This window comes from Trichomonas vaginalis, chromosome VI, assembly GCF_026262505.1.
Source record: "Trichomonas vaginalis G3 chromosome VI, whole genome shotgun sequence".
Classification (NCBI taxonomy): Eukaryota; Parabasalia; order Trichomonadida; family Trichomonadidae; genus Trichomonas; species Trichomonas vaginalis.
In genome coordinates, this window is record NC_067208.1 from 15,810,625 (window position 1) to 15,829,867 (window position 19,243).

The 19,243-nt window shown below is 31.5% G+C and overlaps 9 protein-coding genes across 9 annotated transcripts, besides 1 other annotated feature; 5 read left to right on the top strand and 4 right to left on the bottom strand.

Moving 5' to 3' along the window:
- Positions 1 to 160: 160 nt before the first annotated feature.
- On the top strand, positions 161 to 3,940 carry TVAGG3_0872570 (WD40 repeat-like family; the record flags this gene model as incomplete). Its single annotated transcript, XM_001306485.1, has 1 exon — positions 260 to 3,901. One exon carries the CDS (start codon positions 260 to 262, stop codon positions 3,899 to 3,901), a length of 3,642 nt encoding a protein of 1,213 aa, XP_001306486.1.
- A 957-nt stretch (positions 3,941 to 4,897) lies between these two features.
- On the top strand, positions 4,898 to 5,321 carry TVAGG3_0872580 (uncharacterized protein; the record flags this gene model as incomplete). The annotated part of the gene is made up of 1 exon (XM_001306486.2): positions 4,898 to 5,321. A coding segment is annotated over one exon (424 nt), but the record flags the coding sequence as incomplete, so codon positions are not given.
- A 673-nt stretch (positions 5,322 to 5,994) lies between these two features.
- Positions 5,995 to 7,110, bottom strand: TVAGG3_0872590 (glycerol-3-phosphate catabolic process; the record flags this gene model as incomplete). The annotated part of the gene is made up of 1 exon (XM_001306487.2): positions 6,052 to 7,104. The coding sequence occupies one exon, from the start codon at positions 7,102 to 7,104 to the stop codon at positions 6,052 to 6,054; it is 1,053 nt and encodes a 350-aa protein (XP_001306488.1).
- Positions 7,111 to 7,988: 878 nt separating this feature from the next.
- TVAGG3_0872600 (glycerol-3-phosphate catabolic process) lies at positions 7,989 to 9,157 on the top strand (the record flags this gene model as incomplete). The annotated part of the gene is made up of 1 exon (XM_051250120.1): positions 7,996 to 9,048. The coding sequence occupies one exon, from the start codon at positions 7,996 to 7,998 to the stop codon at positions 9,046 to 9,048; it is 1,053 nt and encodes a 350-aa protein (XP_051085595.1).
- Positions 9,158 to 9,678: 521 nt separating this feature from the next.
- Positions 9,679 to 11,016, top strand: TVAGG3_0872610 (armadillo (ARM) repeat-containing protein family; the record flags this gene model as incomplete). Its single annotated transcript, XM_001306488.1, has 1 exon — positions 9,679 to 11,016. The coding sequence occupies one exon, from the start codon at positions 9,679 to 9,681 to the stop codon at positions 11,014 to 11,016; it is 1,338 nt and encodes a 445-aa protein (XP_001306489.1).
- Positions 11,017 to 11,889: 873 nt separating this feature from the next.
- Positions 11,890 to 12,888, bottom strand: TVAGG3_0872620 (protein serine/threonine kinase protein; the record flags this gene model as incomplete). Its single annotated transcript, XM_001306489.1, has 1 exon — positions 11,890 to 12,888. One exon carries the CDS (start codon positions 12,886 to 12,888, stop codon positions 11,890 to 11,892), a length of 999 nt encoding a protein of 332 aa, XP_001306490.1.
- A 19-nt stretch (positions 12,889 to 12,907) lies between these two features.
- Positions 12,908 to 13,948: a mobile genetic element.
- A 1,150-nt stretch (positions 13,949 to 15,098) lies between these two features.
- Positions 15,099 to 16,058, bottom strand: TVAGG3_0872640 (uncharacterized protein; the record flags this gene model as incomplete). Its single annotated transcript, XM_001306490.1, has 1 exon — positions 15,099 to 16,058. One exon carries the CDS (start codon positions 16,056 to 16,058, stop codon positions 15,099 to 15,101), a length of 960 nt encoding a protein of 319 aa, XP_001306491.1.
- Positions 16,059 to 16,134: 76 nt separating this feature from the next.
- Positions 16,135 to 17,301, bottom strand: TVAGG3_0872650 (heat shock protein binding; the record flags this gene model as incomplete). Its single annotated transcript, XM_001306491.1, has 1 exon — positions 16,135 to 17,301. The coding sequence occupies one exon, from the start codon at positions 17,299 to 17,301 to the stop codon at positions 16,135 to 16,137; it is 1,167 nt and encodes a 388-aa protein (XP_001306492.1).
- A 1,156-nt stretch (positions 17,302 to 18,457) lies between these two features.
- TVAGG3_0872660 (RNA polymerase II transcription regulator recruiting protein) lies at positions 18,458 to 18,973 on the top strand (the record flags this gene model as incomplete). The annotated part of the gene is made up of 1 exon (XM_001306492.1): positions 18,458 to 18,973. The coding sequence occupies one exon, from the start codon at positions 18,458 to 18,460 to the stop codon at positions 18,971 to 18,973; it is 516 nt and encodes a 171-aa protein (XP_001306493.1).
- Positions 18,974 to 19,243: the final 270 nt, after the last annotated feature.

Sequence of the window (19,243 nt, forward strand, 5' to 3'; positions counted from 1 at the left end):
TAAAAATGAAGAATTCTTCCGAATTGTAAGTCAAAAAGTCTTATTTTACGACCAATATGATAAAATTTCTAATATATAATGAAATGTATATGTGATAAAACATATTTAACCGAATTATTGTGTTAATTTAGAAATTTGATATTGAAAAAATGCAGTTTTTCCAAATTTCTACAGCTAAATATGTTTTACTACTTATTGTTACCATAATCATATTAATAAAATTAAATTAGAATATTGTAACGATATTTTTTTATTTTGAATGGATGAAGGAGATTTACTTAATTCCGCGGCAGACTACATAAATAAAAATGCCACACCATTGACAAAAGAACTAAAATGGGGTGTTGCAAAGAAAAATCAAACAGATACATCAAATAAAAGTTTTATTTCTCTATGTGAAATCCAAAATAATCTCTGTGCAACAACAGACGGAGAAAGCATTCATATTTGGGATAATTTAGTCCAGAAAACAAGTATTAGACTGAAATCAAGCGTTTTAATCTTTGTCGAAAAATTAAATCAATTAATATCTTTCTCAGACGAAATTCCTTATTTACATTTCATTGCAGTGTATCCACCATTCACAACAAGAATGCATCCATTCGAATTTACTCAAAAGAAAATCTCATATATGGTTTATTTTGAAAAAAGTAGCGTTTTATTAAGTGCCGGAGATGGAATTATGCTTACAAGACTTAAATTTCCTGATAATTTTAAGCATTCTAATCCTGTTCCAGAAATTTTACAATTTGAAAAAATTATAGATTTATATCCGAACGATCATTTTACCAATATACATCATCCATTTGTATCAAAAAATCGCGAAATTTTTTTTGTTCAACAAAATTTTACACTTTTTATTCATCAAGTTTCAAATGGTGACGTAATACATCGAATTAACAAAATACCATCACCATTTCTGATGTTTGTAAACTATGATGATGCTCTTGATAAGATTATTACAGCAAACCATGATGGTTTAATTTCAGAATTTAAATTTAATTTCAAAGAAGAAGAAATTAACTTCGATTCTCTAGAAATTATAATGCAGCACAAGTATTCAATTGGAACTCCAATATATGTACGCATCTATGACTCTTATTTTATGATAGTAATCACAAAAGAAAGAAGAATTTACACTATTTCATTAAAAACACATGAAATTTTAGATACAGATATAATTATAGAGAACCCTATTGACTTTATCATGCGTAAAAATGGAATTTACGTCTTGTGTCCGATGAATATTTTCGAATATCGTTCAAATTTCTTTACAACATTTGTCAAAGCAGAAACAGGAAAAATCACGAATTTGACACGATGCAAATCAATCAAAAACGCTTCTAGAATCATGTATCTCACGAATAATTCAAGTCTTACTATGATTTCTCCACGATCTAAAGCAGAATTATACAAAGTTAACATTCAACGAGGAATGAGAGAAATAATTGATGTGAAATATCCCAGAGATTTGTTTTGTGATGGAGAGTATCTTGTTTCTTTGAGAAATAGCGATGATTTATACATTCTTTTCGCTCAAGGACCTCTTCTTGATATCAATTTAGATAATGCTTCCCAATTCGGAACAAATAAAGATGCAGGAGCTTTCATTTTACCTTCAAAATTTTCTCCAACAACTGTTTTAAATATTCCACCTGAAATCAGATTTATTTATTTTGTTCATATCGAGAAAAAAGGATTTCCTAATTCTATTTGCGCAATTACAAAAAATGGTTTAGTTTGTTTGTTCACTTTTACAAATTTGCACTTTTTCCAACAATTTCATTTGAATTTAGTTGCTGTTTATTCTGTCTGTTTCTCAGGAAGCACCCAAAAATTAATTGTCTGCCATCAAAATGGATTATCTATTGTCGATCCATTTTTACAAGTAACTGTTGAAACTGTGAAATCAAACATTTATACACAAATGATTTTTGTTGACAAAAACAAAATTTTTTGTGGAACAAATAACGGTTTCGTAGAATTAAGAGAATATCCAAGTTTAAGGTTATTATGTAGTTCAATGAAATACAATGCAATTCATAAGAGGAGTGAAGAAATATTAAGTGTAGATTATTGTGCACAAAGAAACATTGGAATGTCATTTGTCAAAAGTGGTGATATTTTTATTTACGATTTGAATGACTTGTTTCCAATTGCACATATTGAATTTTGTTTTGAATTGACAAGCTGTTGTTTTCTTAATGGCCATGGAATACTTTTGATATCTGCTTTTGACACTATTTTTGAAATTTCTTCGAATCTTTTGTACTCCAAAAAATTGGTGTCAAGAACTTTGCAGTACGATGATTTCGACATGAGAGCAGATCCTTTCGAAATGTCGCTTATGAAAAGTGAAACTAGTGAAGTGAAAAGTAGTCGTCCTTACTATCAAAAAACAGTCAGTTTTGACATTATATCACCTGATACTTTTAGAGATTTAGAAGTTGATCTTTTCGAATTTCCAAAACATTTTTATTTTGAAAAAAGTGACAAAAACAAGTTGACTTCACTTTCTGTTTATTCCAAATATGATATTGACAAAATATGGAAGAGGAAGAAAGTCACAGAAGAAACAATCGCAATACAAGAAGAAAAACCAGAGGAAAACAAAGAAAATGAGGTTCAAGAGAAGAAAATTGACAAAAATCAAAAGAAAAAGAAGAGAAAACAAATCAAACTCTTCAATAGTGATGACGATGATGAAGAAATTAAACCAAAATCTAGAAGGAAACCTAAAAATGTTCATGTCAGGAAAAGTGATAAAAATATTCAGAATCAAAACGGTTTCTTTGTTGAAAATGCAAATCCTGATGATAAGAAATTCATTACAATAAAAACCGATATTCCAAAAGTGTCAGCTTCATCTTCAATGTCAAAAATTTCAAAAGGTGAATCAATTTTTGAAAAGTTGAACAGACAGTCAGCACCACCAAAGCATAGACAGGTTTACCAGAAAGAAGAAGAATTGCCAGTGAAATCACAAAAGGTTACACAATTCAAAAAAGCGACACAAAAAATTTCCAAAACAAAATTTTTACCAAAAAGTGAAAAATCAACTTTTTTACCAAAGAATGACAATAAAAATACTATTATTGTGAAACCCAATACTAATGTGTCTCTTGCTGATATTAAAGATCACATTTTGGGCCCTGTTGAATCCAATACCCAAAATTCGGAAAATATTAAATCAGAAAATGAAGAAATAAGTGGACAACTCAACAATGAGAACGTTGATAATACAAATATAACTCAAAGTCCTCATGAAATTCGTCAAAAAGAAGAAAATCAAATTTCGGAAATTTCGAATTTCAAAGTTCATCCACCAGCATTGGCTGTTGAAGTCTCTACAATCAGTCCTTCACTAAATATCTTTGTTGATGCCCAGAAACAGACATTTTCTAAGTCTCAAACATTTAATCCAAGATTATCTCATAAAAAGAAGAAAAAGAAGAAAAATGTTACTTTTGCGCCAGAACTAAAAGTAACACATATATCGGATGTTCATAATTCCGGTATCAAGGACTATATTTATGGCGAAATTAATGACTATGATGCAGAAATTTTTACAAAATATGTAATTGACGGTTTTGACACTCCTTTCAAAGGATATCGTTTTCCAATTGATCCGTCAAACACTTTAGATAAGCCAGAAGAGAACAAAACAGATGTTGACCGTGAAAACTTCATGAAAGGAAAGCAAGGATCACTTCGAAATCCAATAGAAAGAAAAGAAGTAAAAAGTGACAACGAAATTGAAGAAGAAAAAGAAGTTAGAAGAGGAAATGACTTCCTCTTCATTACTACGCAGAAAACAGATAAGGCACACCATACTTCTAGAATTAGAGAACCTCTTGATGACACTTCAAGAGTAAGATTTTCTCATTTCAATAAGAAATAGAATTGTTTTTATATATTATTTGTTTGTATTAAATATTTATCGTTTATATGTATTATTAATATTAGTACTCATTTGATTGACGACTACAAATTAGAAATTGATTTTTGATAATTTAATTTTTGAATGGATAGTTAACCCGGAAAGTTAAATCTATAAAAAAGATATACAATCTACAAAAACTTTTAGTTTTTATTCTCAGAATCAGTCAACATAAAGTTTTTCACCAGAGTCGTCCAAAAAGGGAAATTTGTTCAATTCTATTTCAAAACCGTTATTTTTGATAGAGAGCTAAGATTTTAGTTAGCTAAAATTTCACGTGTAAGTTGATTGAAATAGAATTCCCATCATTCTTCCAAAAATTGAGTGAAACTCAATTTTTGGAAGAATGATGTTAATTTTTTTTCTCAAAATCTTTGCTGAAATCTAGCTTTCAATGAAGCTGGAGTTCCGAGTGAGATATGGGAAGAATACTTTGGGCAGCCAACACAAGACTATGTTGATATCACAAATAACACAAAACCAACTATTTCTTCAAACTTTTTCTTACTTTCATCAAATTTCAAAGATTTTTCTGACAATGTCATTAATTGCGAAAAGAATTCTATCAAGTTTCTCCATTCTATCTGCACATACAGCAATATTAATCGTCCTACAGGAGCTGGTGGCTGCATCTACTTCTCGTGTTTCAGTTCCATTGTTCAAGATCGATTCTGTTCATATAATTGTTACACAATAGGCGATGGAAAGCACTCGTATACAAATGTTAGAACAAATCCATACAAAAATTTTGTAAATTTAAGTTCTCTCTATCAATGCGGTCATGATGAAAATGGTTTTGCTAGTATACATCATTTACACGGATTACAAAGTCTAATTTCTACAAACAACACGAAATCAAGATGTGGAAGCTGGTCTGGTTATTGTTTTAAATATAAACCAGTTAATATTAGCTATTGTTGTTTCATTTCTAATGAGAATCTAAAAAGTAATATTTGTATGTCTCATTCTAATTCGCCTGATTCATTTTTGAAAAGATCTTTATTCAGAAACAACTCATGTTCAATTGGTAAGTCATATTGGGGTCTTATTAGTTCTTCATCATCAAATGTTACTGTTGCAGAATGTATTTTCTTAAATAACAAAGCAAAACATACTTTTGGTACAGGTAGTAGTGGTATCATAACAGTTATAAACTGTACTGGTGATGTTTTGACTGCAAGTAGTAGCAATGATGGTATTGTTTATACAAATGAAATGAAAGTATGTACTTTTGATCTTACACTTTCATTGCTTTCATTAGGAAAATGTGAAGCAGCTCCAATTTCAGTTAAACTTAGTTTGTGTCGAAGTAATAATAATAAAAAACTTGTTTTTGAAGATCTTTTTTCATTTAATTTTTCTCTCGAGTGTTTAATAAATGTTACTAATTCATAAACACTTATTTTATATGGTATGACATAATTGTATTGTTTGACTTAACATAAATGTCGAAAATTCAAAAAATTAAAATGATAGCATGCCAACAAAAATCTAACATTGATTTTGGCTTGAAGCTCTGAGTAGTGGCAAGAAACCATAGGGTAGTATATTGTTGATGATAACTAGTTTCAGAAATATAAAGGATTAGGTCATCAGAGATTAAAACATCCAGAGTTTAGAAGCTATTTATCTTTTAGGGTCAATTTTGGTACCACCTGTAAAGGTATGTGGCTGAATTGTTAATTTAAATTATTTGGAAATAAATAAAGTGATAAACAGGCAATTAGCATATCAACAATACAATTGACCTTGAATATTAATAAGATTTCAATTGCAAATGAGAAAATGCCAAATCATGAGTAATTTCACAAAATAAATCAAATAAAGACACTTCTGTCCGTAAAGACAAGCTTCAAGCATGAATCATTCATCATTTTCATTGTCTGTGAATCAATCTATGAACTAATTAATTCACGAGGAAATCAAAATTGCAGTTCAAATATCCTGACAACGACAACAGTAATAATTCGTTTAGACAAAGTTAATTTTAGAATCTGTGAAGAAGAAAAAGAATCTTGGAGAAATCAAAATTTCAAAAAAAGTTTGATAATTTTCTAAAGGATAGAAAGGATAGTATATTTTATTTATAATAGTATAGTATATTATATCGCTTAAGCGGATGATGCAACAGTTGCATGTCCTCTGTAGTTGATGATCTCGGTTGGAGCAACCTTGCGCTCGCTGATGAGCTGGATTGTTGTGAGGAGTGGGAACTGTTCTGTTGCCTTTCTCTCAACAAGGATCTTGTAGACTTCGGCAGCAGCGAGTGTACCTTGAAGCTTTTGTCCGTTGAGGAGCTCTGCTTCGCACTCTTGGAATGTCTTGCCGAACTTAACAAAGTACTCGGCGCACTTCCTGTTTCTGCCACCATATGATGATGCAACAATGTCGCCGAATCCGCATGATTCAATCATTGTGAGGATGTCGACGCCTCTGTCTGGGAACATCATCTTAGCGAAGTCGAAGATCTCGACGAAGCCTTCACGGAGGATAGCAGCCTTTGTGGACTGACCCATGTTGAGACCATCAACAATACCGCCACCGAGAGCAACGATGTTCTTCATTGTGCCAGAGAGCTGCTGTGTGACAATGTCGTTTGTGCAGGAGATCTTGAACTTTGGAGAGTCGAAGAGCTGCTTCCATGTCTCGCGCTCTGGGATATCTGGGAATGCTAATGTGGACTCGCAGAAGTCTCCGCGAGCGATTTCGTTAGCGATGTTAGCACCCATGAGAGAACCGCACTTGATGCCGATGATCTCTTCAACTGTATCTGTAAGGAGTTGGATCTTGCCATCCTTGAAGTTGATTCCCTTTGTGAGGAGGCATCCTGTAGCTGTGTTCTTGACGTGGCCCTTCATCTTCTGGAGTGTAGCTGGGAGGAACTGGTGTGGAACGACGAAGATGAAGAAATCTGCATCGCAGCATTCGACGACATCGCCGATGGCTTCGACGTTCTCGCCGAGGTTGTAGCCTGGAAGATACTTGACATTCTCGTGTGTTGTGTTAATTGTGTTGATGAGGGATTCACCATTGACGATTTCTTCAAGAACCCACATCTTGATATGCTGATCCATTTCTGGAACGTTCTTGATGTTAGCTGCACAGTGTCTGGCGATGCAGCTTCCGAAGTTTCCTGAACCGATGATGCTTAACTTGTAAGGCATTATTAAAAATGAAGTGCTAAATCGAAAAATTTTAATTTGACCAAAATTGAGAGAGTATTGGATATTTTGAATACTTTAGAACCAAATTGCTCTGAAATTGTAGAGAGCTCACACAATGTTTTGCCTTGCAATCAAAATTTCCTTTGGATTTTGCAAAATTATATCAAGCATGCATCATAGATGTTATATCTCAGAATTATTGATCGTTTTGATTTGTAATGCTGTCAAAAGGTGAATTTTATTCGTTTCGACCAAACTCAGTAAAAACGATTAGCATCACATAATATGATGATAACATAATTATTTCACAATTCTGAAATGTAAACATTCTAAAAATTTCATTGAGCTCATAGAAAGTTTGTAAATCAAATAAAAATTTTTGAATGTAGAAAACTGATATATGATATAAGACTTGGTATATATTGGATAAATTGTTATTGATTGTTCTTTTCAAAATTTAATATAAACCGGTTTTGATGGGGAAAATTTATGAATAACGAATAGAAGTGAATAGTTATGATAGTGGAATAAGATTATAAAGAACGATTATGTTTGTAAACCAAACAAAAAATAAAGACAATTGTGAAATAATTATGTTATCATCATATTATGTGATGCTAATCGTTTTTACTGAGTTTGGTCGAAACGAATAAAATTCACCTTTTGACAGCATTACAAATCAAAACGATCAATAATTCTGAGATATAACATCTATGATGCATGCTTGATATAATTTTGCAAAATCCAAAGGAAATTTTGATTGCAAGGCAAAACATTGTGTGAGCTCTCTACAATTTCAGAGCAATTTGGTTCTAAAGTATTCAAAATATCCAATACTCTCTCAATTTTGGTCAAATTAAAATTTTTCGATTTAGCACTTCATTTTTAATAATGCCTTACAAGTTAAGCATCATCGGTTCAGGAAACTTCGGAAGCTGCATCGCCAGACACTGTGCAGCTAACATCAAGAACGTTCCAGAAATGGATCAGCATATCAAGATGTGGGTTCTTGAAGAAATCGTCAATGGTGAATCCCTCATCAACACAATTAACACAACACACGAGAATGTCAAGTATCTTCCAGGCTACAACCTCGGCGAGAACGTCGAAGCCATCGGCGATGTCGTCGAATGCTGCGATGCAGATTTCTTCATCTTCGTCGTTCCACACCAGTTCCTCCCAGCTACACTCCAGAAGATGAAGGGCCACGTCAAGAACACAGCTACAGGATGCCTCCTCACAAAGGGAATCAACTTCAAGGATGGCAAGATCCAACTCCTTACAGATACAGTTGAAGAGATCATCGGCATCAAGTGCGGTTCTCTCATGGGTGCTAACATCGCTAACGAAATCGCTCGCGGAGACTTCTGCGAGTCCACATTAGCATTCCCAGATATCCCAGAGCGCGAGACATGGAAGCAGCTCTTCGACTCTCCAAAGTTCAAGATCTCCTGCACAAACGACATTGTCACACAGCAGCTCTCTGGCACAATGAAGAACATCGTTGCTCTCGGTGGCGGTATTGTTGATGGTCTCAACATGGGTCAGTCCACAAAGGCTGCTATCCTCCGTGAAGGCTTCGTCGAGATCTTCGACTTCGCTAAGATGATGTTCCCAGACAGAGGCGTCGACATCCTCACAATGATTGAATCATGCGGATTCGGCGACATTGTTGCATCATCATATGGTGGCAGAAACAGGAAGTGCGCCGAGTACTTTGTTAAGTTCGGCAAGACATTCCAAGAGTGCGAAGCAGAGCTCCTCAACGGACAAAAGCTTCAAGGTACACTCGCTGCTGCCGAAGTCTACAAGATCCTTGTTGAGAGAAAGGCAACAGAACAGTTCCCACTCCTCACAACAATCCAGCTCATCAGCGAGCGCAAGGTTGCTCCAACCGAGATCATCAACTACAGAGGACATGCAACTGTTGCATCATCCGCTTAAGCGATATAATATACTATACTATTATAAATAAAATATACTATCCTTTCTATCCTTTAGAAAATTATCAAACTTTTTTTTGAAATTTTGATTTCTCCAAGATTCTTTTTCTTCTTCACAGATTCTAAAATTAACTTTGTCTAAACGAATTATTACTGTTGTCGTTGTCAGGATATTTGAACTGCAATTTTGATTTCCTCGTGAATTAATTAGTTCATAGATTGATTCACAGACAATGAAAATGATGAATGATTCATGCTTGAAGCTTGTCTTTACGGACAGAAGTGTCTTTATTTGATTTATTTTGTGAAATTACTCATGATTTGGCATTTTCTCATTTGCAATTGAAATCTTATTAATATTCAAGGTCAATTGTATTGTTGATATGCTAATTGCCTGTTTATCACTTTATTTATTTCCAAATAATTTAAATTAACAATTCGGCCACATACCTTTACAGGTGGTACCAAAATTGACCCTAAAAGATAAATAGCTTCTAAACTCTGGATGTTTTAATCTCTGATGACCTAATCCTTTATATTTCTGATATTTGAACTGAAATAGACTTTCATAGGCTTCGAACGATTATTCCATTATGGCAAGTATTTTTAATAATTAATTAAATCTTCATTTATGAATGTTAAAGACAGTATTGAAGATCACGAGATTGAAAGTTCGTCAGATAATGATGATGAAATAACACCGCATGAATTTGCTGATGTAATTCAAACTATAATCACCTCATACTCAGAGTCAAATCTCGATGAATTTAAAACAAAACTTATACTTTCAACAGAACACTGTGAAACAACTGAAAGTGATGTTACTTGTATCATAGAAGAATATGATTTCCATGTTTTTCTTAATACAATTCTTAGAGAAATTGATGATGCAGATTTATTACTCCAAATACTTAGAGCCATTGAATCACTGTTATATGTTAATAGAAAATTTACTGATTACTACATTTCTTCAGGATTATTAGATATCTTAGCGAATTTAATTAAGCCTCCGATTTCTTACAACTGCACAGAAGCTCTTCAGATTCTTTCCTTGTTTATATTAGATTACCCCGATAGATTTAAAGAATTTTATACAATTGCGCCACTTTCAACAATTTATGAAATTTTCTTGAGCATTGGAACTCAGCATATTAAAATTGATGGGCAACTCTCAAGTCTTATATCAAAATATATCGAATACTATTCAAAAACAGATCTGTCTTCGCTAGAAGTTTCTCAAATAATCGAAATTGCAAAATTTATCTTATCACTTGACTTGGAAGGCTCCAACACTATTATAGTTTCTATTATGCATATGATTTCCAATGATTGTTATTCAATTGAACAATTTTTTAAGGATCAAATTTTAGATTTCTTCTCATCTTACTATGAATCACCGGATGAAAAGAAAGTACTACACATCACAAAGATGTTTAAGGTTTTATTATCAAAAAATGACTTTCCTAATTCAGAATTTCCTTTAGGTAGCTTCATGAAGATCCTTGAGTCCAGTACATCGAATAAAATAACAAAAGAAGTTTGCCAACTGTTTCAAATTTATTTTGAAAAAAATAATATTGAATCAGTACTTCAAACTAACATTTTAGAAGTATTATCTGGTTTAATTGACGCTGAATCGACCAATTATGCCAGTATTATTGAGATTTCAATGTTAATTTTCAAGATATTCAAAAGACTTGATAACAGTTTAATTTCTCAGTTAATTTCAAATGAGATTATATATGCTTTTTCAATTTTACTCAATTGTGAGAACAGAGAAGTTATTAACGAAAGTCTTCAAATGATCCAAAGAATTACATCATTATTTGAAGCAAATGGGCAACTGGGAGATTTGTTGCCTGTGTTTGACAAAATAGATCTTTTATCTGCTTTAGAAAATATAGATCCAGACGATGATGAGCAAGAAGAATTAATTGAATTGATAACTGATAAGATAAACTCATCTTAGAAAGTATGTTTAATCAATTATACTCTGTTTTCGCTCATTTTTTCATTTTTTATCAAAGGTTGACGTTGAAGTTAGTTATTATAGCAATCTAATGATGTTAATCAATCCAGAATTAGCTGTTTGTGATCGTTAGTTATTGGTTTACTTCTGTAATTTGATTAATTTTATCTTTTATTAATTTGATATGAAATTTGCTTACAGCAGGTGTTAAAATACTTCCATTGCATCATATCTGATGAAATAATATGTTTATCTATTAATAAACAAAGTTTTTATTCATTTTTTATTTGCAATTAAATTCAAACAATGTATAATCCAAACGACTAAGTACTCTAACAACTAAATCATAAGAAATGATTCCGATTTGATGAGTCAAAACAATCATGTTAATGTCATTATAAAGAAATCCAAATGGTATTGATGTCATAGATTGTCCTATAAGTAGAGTATTCTACTCTATGAACCATTGGTATTCTTTCCATAAATCGCGAATTGAAGATTTAATATTTGAGCGAATGCTACAATTTAACATGCCAGCGTTTTATCTATATGGAATAACTCGCACTAATTTTGTTTCCGAAACCATGATCAGAATGGATTTCAACATTTATTTATTAGTCAATCAACGATTTGGTCTTTTAATTTACAGCTCAAATTTTTATCTAGTCGAGCACATACACGTGTTTCCACGCTTGAAATCTTAATCTCTTAAAATAAGGATTAAGAAAAAGCAAATTAAAGAATGGTACTTAATTTTTGTACCAAAGAAAATAACAAATCCGATATTTTTATTTGATAAAAAAACTAAAGTATGAAATATAATTTACAAACAATTATTATATACATATAAATATGCATGGCTATATTATGTACTTATTCTTCTATAACGTTAGTTGGAATAAATGGCTGTGCCTGAGACTTTGATTCAGGAATGGTCAATCTCAAGCGAGAAGAGCTATTATTCCTGTAGAATGTTGATTGCATACTAACGATTGATCTAACTTCTGGTATCTTTGGCTTAAATATTGGGTCATGCGCCATTGATTTTAATGAGATCCTGGAGTTGGATGGTCTAAGTTGCTGCATGAAGAAATCTTGATGGAAATAAGGCATTTCTAAAAGCTCATCGCATGAAGCCCTCTGTTTGACATCTACAGTCAGGCATCTCGCGATTACTGCTTTAAGTAGGTCATCCTTTATCATGTCATCTTTATACTTACCTCTATGGATGATGTATGTTAGTAATTCCTCGTTATCTGACTTAAATGGATAATCTTTCGTAACCATGTAGAAAATTGTAACGCCAAGAGCCCACATGTCAGCAATAATCGGGTTATAAGCAGATTTGTTAAATATCTCGGGTGCCATGTAAAGTTTGGTTCCTGAAAAAGCAAATGAGATTGGATCGCCTTTATAAATCGAGCTAAGTCCAAAATCACTGATTTTGACTCTCCCATATTGATCTATAAGGAAATTAGAAGGCTTAATGTCGGAGTGAGCGATATTTTGGTCATGGCAGGCTTTTACAGCCAAAACAACATCCCTAACGTAGTTCATGAAAACATCTCTTGGTAGAGTGTTTTTGGTCTTGATAATTTTTGATAAATCGTATGGGCAAAACTCCATGAGTAAATAAATACTATTTTCAAATCTAAAATACTGGTAAAGGTGAGTTTTTCGTGGTGTGTCGATTTCTATGAGGCATTCAAGCTCCATGGTGTTAAAAGCGTTTTCTGGAATCTTTTTTAACGCAAACTCAGATCCATAGTGATCTGAGTGAACATGATAAACAACGCCAAAGGCACCACGTCCCAATACACGTATAAATTTAATTTCTTGTGTCGCAAAGTACTGTAATTCACGCTGATTCATTCTATTGAGAAGATATTAAGGGTGCACACGAGAGGATCATGTAAACTTCAGAATTTAGAACCTTATTTTTAGGCATTATCTTGGCTACCTATTTAGGCTCGAAAAGCAAAAAATATCAAAAAATACAACTTGACTCCATTATGACCCTTTCATGGAGGTAGTTTTTATCCGCTAGTATTTTCCCTTTGAATCTCTTTACAATTCGAAATCAAATTCAAACCTCAGTAGAAGAAAGGAAGAATCGACTTACTACGGTTGTAATACGAATAAATACATATATTTAATTATTTTTATTTACATAATAATTGTTTGAAGCTCATATTCCAACAAATTTTTAAATAAAAACATTAAAATGTTGAAAATGTTCATATATTTTAATAGGGTTTTGGCACTTTATTGAGGAATTACTACATACATAGTCGAACTGAACTTGATATTTTGAAATTTAAATTATTTATCAAAATTAAAATTTAGCTTGAAATTTATAATTATTTAGTCATATTTTGCATAATTCTAAGTAGATTTTGTAAAAAATCAAGAAAGAAAAATTTTAACGTGCTTTATTTTTTCTTTTTTATAATAATACATATTATTATATAATTAACATATTCATAATGTTTCACCCTTTCAAAAATATAATCCTCCTCCTCTCAAATAAACGTACATACGGGTGGCCTCTTTTTTCAAAAAATTAAAATTTGAAATTTTGGGCTCAAATATTAGAGATTTTTTCAACCTTCAACGATATATGTTGTCTATATCAGACCTCCTTTCTTTTTGATACTTAACATTGTTCCTAAATCTTAGCCGTTAAGGCTGTTCTGAAAATATTTTTTTTTCGAAAAAATTCTAAAAAAATTCTTAAAATTCAAAAATCCCTTAATTCCTGAGGATTTTGGAAAAAAGTTTTTACATGAACATGTGTATATTATATGAAGTATATTGATAAGGTAAAAATCAAATTTTATTGCATATTCATCGAGAAAATAAACTAACGAATCCCTCAAAATTGAGAGGGTAATCCTCCTCCTCTCAAATAAACGTACATACGGGTGCACCCTTAATGTTCAACAATAAGATTGAGTATTTTGAGAACCTCTCAGAATTTTTCTAAAATATTCAAATTAACTCTGAACACTTTAATTTGAATTTAATCAATTTTTTTTTGAGATATATTATGTAACATATGTACAGATGTGGTGTTCTTTTTGACAACTACTTAAGTTCAATAGAAAAATTTGTATGAATTGAATGAGAAATAGTTTTAACTTGGATGGAAAGATATAACCAAAATGCGCTAGAATGATAAATTTGAATTTCAATTTCGCTTAGTAAAAAAGCCGCTAATATTTTAATTTTTTTATTATCTTAAATGGACCTAAAATATGAAGCTTATCTAGGTTTTAGTATTTTTGATTTTTTATATTTTCAAGAATGCCTTCAAAAAATTATTGCACAATTTTACATTCCAAAAATTTTAATAAATTATTGATTCTAAATACTCTAATATATCACTTTTCAATGCAATTATTAGAAATTATTTATGAGTATCTTTCACTTAACTTGAACAACTTATTGATTTAAATATACTCTTTATTGCTTTTCGATCGGCTTCAAATTATATTCTTGGCAATTTGAAAATTGAAAGAAAAATTATTTTTGATTCAAAATTCTGCAATATATATATACACATAATATGTATGATTTAAAGCTAATAAATCTTGTGCTTGTCACTTTTTTATTTTGAGACCTCAGAAAATTTCTAGCTTTCATTTTCCAAGCGTGAGTAAAATTCAATCCGGATTAATAAAAACGTTGTCTTAAGCAATAGTGTTTGATTGATTGATTTTCGCAAATCGATATTTGTACCTTTATTTTCTCATTTTTTCACTTTCTTATCGAGTCTCATTTTTCTTCTATAAAATTTATGTGTAACATATGTATGAAAGTTCCTTCAAGTTTGTTTGGTCATTCTTCAATAATTTAATATCCCCTGCTATATATATCAATAAATCTATTGCATTATGACAAAATTATTGTCTTATATTCAATGGAGATATTACAAGTAAAATATATAAATTCAAATACCTTGAAATTTCAATAATCACAATACAAACAAAATTCTTTACTAAATGTAAGAGTGAAATGCAAACAAAATGATATGAAGCAACAATGTATATGAGTAATTAATATAATTTTGGTCACAATATTCATTCAATGTTGATGTCCATTTCTGGGAGTTTTGGAACAACAGGTGGATCAAGAACATCATAGTCAGAAATTTTGCCATCTCCAACTGATTGAATTAAGTCATAGACACTTTTTTCAACAATCTTTTTCTTTTGTGCATCTTCAAATTGGTTCATTGCAATGAAAGGATCATTGTTATGAACCCATTCAATAATTTCTGTCATCTTGACATTCAAATCTTCATTTCTAGCATTAAATTTCTTCGCAAGAGCATTTTCATATTCAACTCTGAGTTCGCTTAATTGAAATGATATTTCTTTGTCATGTTCTTTTCTTTTTTCGATTCTTTCTTCTATCTCTTTTATTGCATCATAATTCTTTTTTGTTTCCTTAGTAAGCATATCTAGAAGTGCTTCATTACCTTCGTTACAAAGTTCTCTGTATTCTCTTTGTCGTAATGCATCACGCTGGCTTTTATTTAGATCTAATAACCTTTCATAATCTTCTTGATAGAGCATTGCAGTATTTCCGATGACTGATTCGTTACATTCATATACTAATCTTGCAAAAGTACTATTGACGCTATTATATGTTCTTTGTAAATCATCTTCTGCTTGAGTTAATTTGTTGTATTGCTCGCGTAATTCTTCTAATTCCTTTCCATATTGTTCCTTTTCATCGTATTTCGTTTTTTCTTTTAATTTTTTAAGATTCTCTTGTTCGTTTTCGATAACTCTTCTTAGATGTGCTTGAAATAGAGGTTCTTTGACGCGTTTTAAATACATACCTGTCTTTTCGACTGAAAATCTACTAACGATTTCGCAAATAAATTTATACTCTTTGCTATGAAAATATTGAAATTGTTTATTTTCATTCTTTTTACGAGATGAATCTTGCATTGGATCTTCTTGTCTTGAGGGAGCAGTGATTCCGAAGACTTTTGCATTCATTCGAGTTCTTGGCGTCATCTTCAAAGTCATCTTTTAAAAATTTATGAACTTTAGATCAAAAATAATAACATAAATAATATATTTACAAACTAACAACAAAATCTAATTAATCATCATACTCTTCCTCTTCTTCTTCGGAATAATCTAAATAATCTTCTTCGTATGAGTATTCTGATTGTTTTTGAGGATCAACATATTGTCCAAAGTCCTCTAGTTTGCCATCTTGCATATATGTTTCAGTTTCCTGTTGTACAACAGGCCGAGGCAGAAATTTATCTAAAACTGTAGCAAGAGCTGGAGGAATTGCAGTAGGAAACTCTACATGGAATTTAATATACAAATTTCCCTTTTTCGTACTATTTTTAACAGGAAATCCTTCTCCTTCTATTTTTAACACTTGATCTGGACTAATTACTCTTCCTATTGTAGGAATGATAAGTTTTCGATCGCCAAGATGATCAACTACTAAATGGGAGCCGCAAAGAGCTTGTGTCAATGTAATTTCTTTATGCATCAAAAGATCATTTCCATTTAATACGAATGTAGGATCCTTTTTTTGGTGTATATATACCAATGAATGTATATCTTTTAATTTTATAATATCTCCACCACGTGTACCTGGTTCGATTTTAACTTGTTTGTTCATTAATTTTTCAATTGTTCCTTTTCCGTAGCATCGTTGGCAAATATCTTCGTCATCAATAATATATCCTTTTCCTAAGCATGTGGAGCATGTTTGTCTTGCTTGAAGGTTTCCATATGCTGGGTCAACAAAAATGTATTTAAATCCATGGCCATTGCAGGAATGGCAAATTTCATGTGGCATACGTGATTGAGTGCCATTTCCATGACAATGAGGGCACGATACTGTAAGTTTTATACGCAGAGGAAGGGTACAACCAAGATAAAGATTTTTTAAAGAGACGTCGAGATTGAAGTGTTGCCAATCATCAACATCATAATAATAATCTTCTTCTTCTTCCTCTTCATCGTAATAAGAATAATCTTGTTGTTGTTGTTTTTGTGGAGGTGAGTAATTAAAATTCGAATGAAGTATCTGTAAAGACATTTCAAGTCCATATGTATCGTACATACGTCGTAATTGTGGCTTTGAAAGTATTTCGTAGGCTGTTTGAACGAGAAAATGCTCATCCTTATTGAAATCTCCTTCTTCAAGCTCCCTTGATGTGTTTAGATAAGCCTTTTGGATTTCATTAAGAGATGCATTTGGATTTACACCAAGGGCATCATATAATATGGTGTCCTTGGGCATCAACTTTAATTTTTTAAACGTTCATCTTCGAGCTCAATACTTTCTATGAGATGCATCAAAATAGAAAACTCGTGTTTTCTCATAGATATGTGAAGAAGTATCTATAGTCCTAGTTCCATGTATAAAAATCTTATATTGAACAATTTGAGATAAAATTCCAATTAATTACTAAATTATAAGAGAATTTCCTGCCTCTTCCATATACCGACAGCAATTTTACATATAATTTGACATATATGTAGATCAACAATGCAGAATTAATTTGATAAGAAAGATAGAAATCTTGGAATAACAGAAAATTTATAATCGATCCTTAGAAAATTGGAAAGCTTCAAAAAATTAATCATTCTATCTTTTTAAAATCAAATGTTATTCTGTTTTTATTTCCAAAAAAAATTATAAATGAAAAAATCAAGAAAAATATATAGAAAATGAAACATCATTTTATGCATCAATTATTTTTTTGGAAATATTAGATGAATGGTAAACATGAGCAAGTTTGATAATACATAGAATAAGAACGAAAAATCGACAAATTAAAGATTTTCCAAGTTTAATAACCGATATATCATTTATGTATAGAGTGATCATAATAAAAAACCTACAATATTGATGAAAAACAAGAAGTATATATTCAAAAGACTCAATATTTTCAATTTTATTTATTATCAATTTTCAATTCTAATGACTATAATAGTGTATTTTCCCGTCATTTGCGTTTCGATTTAACTTCAAAAAAGTTAAATGTTTTTTTTTAAATTAATTTTAACCTTTCAAGGATTTTGAGAAGAACATTAACTCAGGGGTGTAGTACAAGATCAACGACAGAAAATGACACTGGTATCCCATAATATACAAAAAATTATTGGGAATTTTTGGTTTTTAGATTAAGAAAATACTTTCTGGATGACAATTGTCAGTTTCTTGAGCTATACATGAGGTATTTAAAAGATAAATAGTCAATATGCTATAATTGAATTCTGACATTTGCTTCCAAAAATAACATTTCAATCATTCGTCTCAATTTTTGTAAACAATACAAATTCAAATCATCCCTCTCAATTATCGATGCATTAATTGAGAGGATTTTTCCAGAAACAAGTCACAAGTTGTCATCACATAGTTTTCAAAGCAGAGGTCGATCATTATGTTAACGATGACATCAAGTGATGAGTCTGATACGAGCGAATGCAAGCACAAGATAATATCTAAGCGTCCGTTCACCCTACATGAGGACCAATTATTAATCCGATATATCATGCTAAATGGACCTACTAACTGGTCGATGTTAGCATCTATGTTAACAAATAGAACTCCTAAACAATGCCGTGAGCGATGGCACAACCATTTGAATCCTAATATCAATAAAGGCCCATGGACTTATGCAGAAGATCTAATTCTTGCGCAAAAGCAGCATGAGCTTGGTAATAAGTGGGCTGACATCGCTAGATTCTTGCCTGGAAGGACAGACACCTTAGTTAAAAATAGATGGAATACTTCAGTAAAGGCAAGGTCTAATGAACTTCTTTTTAATGTTCCTGCTTGCCCACAGCAACCAGCACAAGACCAATTCTCTAATTGGCTTAGTTCACTTACTGCTCCAAAGAAATTTGATGATTCTTTCTTAACAATACCACCACTGTTGCAGAGACCCAAATCTCAAGTATTCTGATCATGTTTGCGAATCGTTTGCCCATGAAATTTATTTTTGTTTAGTAATTAAATTATTTATTTTAAACTCTCGGTATTTTAATACGAATTCATGTTTAAAGTTGAAAGTGAGTTATCTAGATAGAAATAAGTAGAAATCAAAAATTCGAGCAAATATTTCGAAGAAAAATATAGTTGGCGCATAATTACTATTCAATTATTGCATTACACAATAAAAGATAGCAGAAAACCTTATGCTAGTTGATGCAAGTCTCTACTATATTCACTTCCT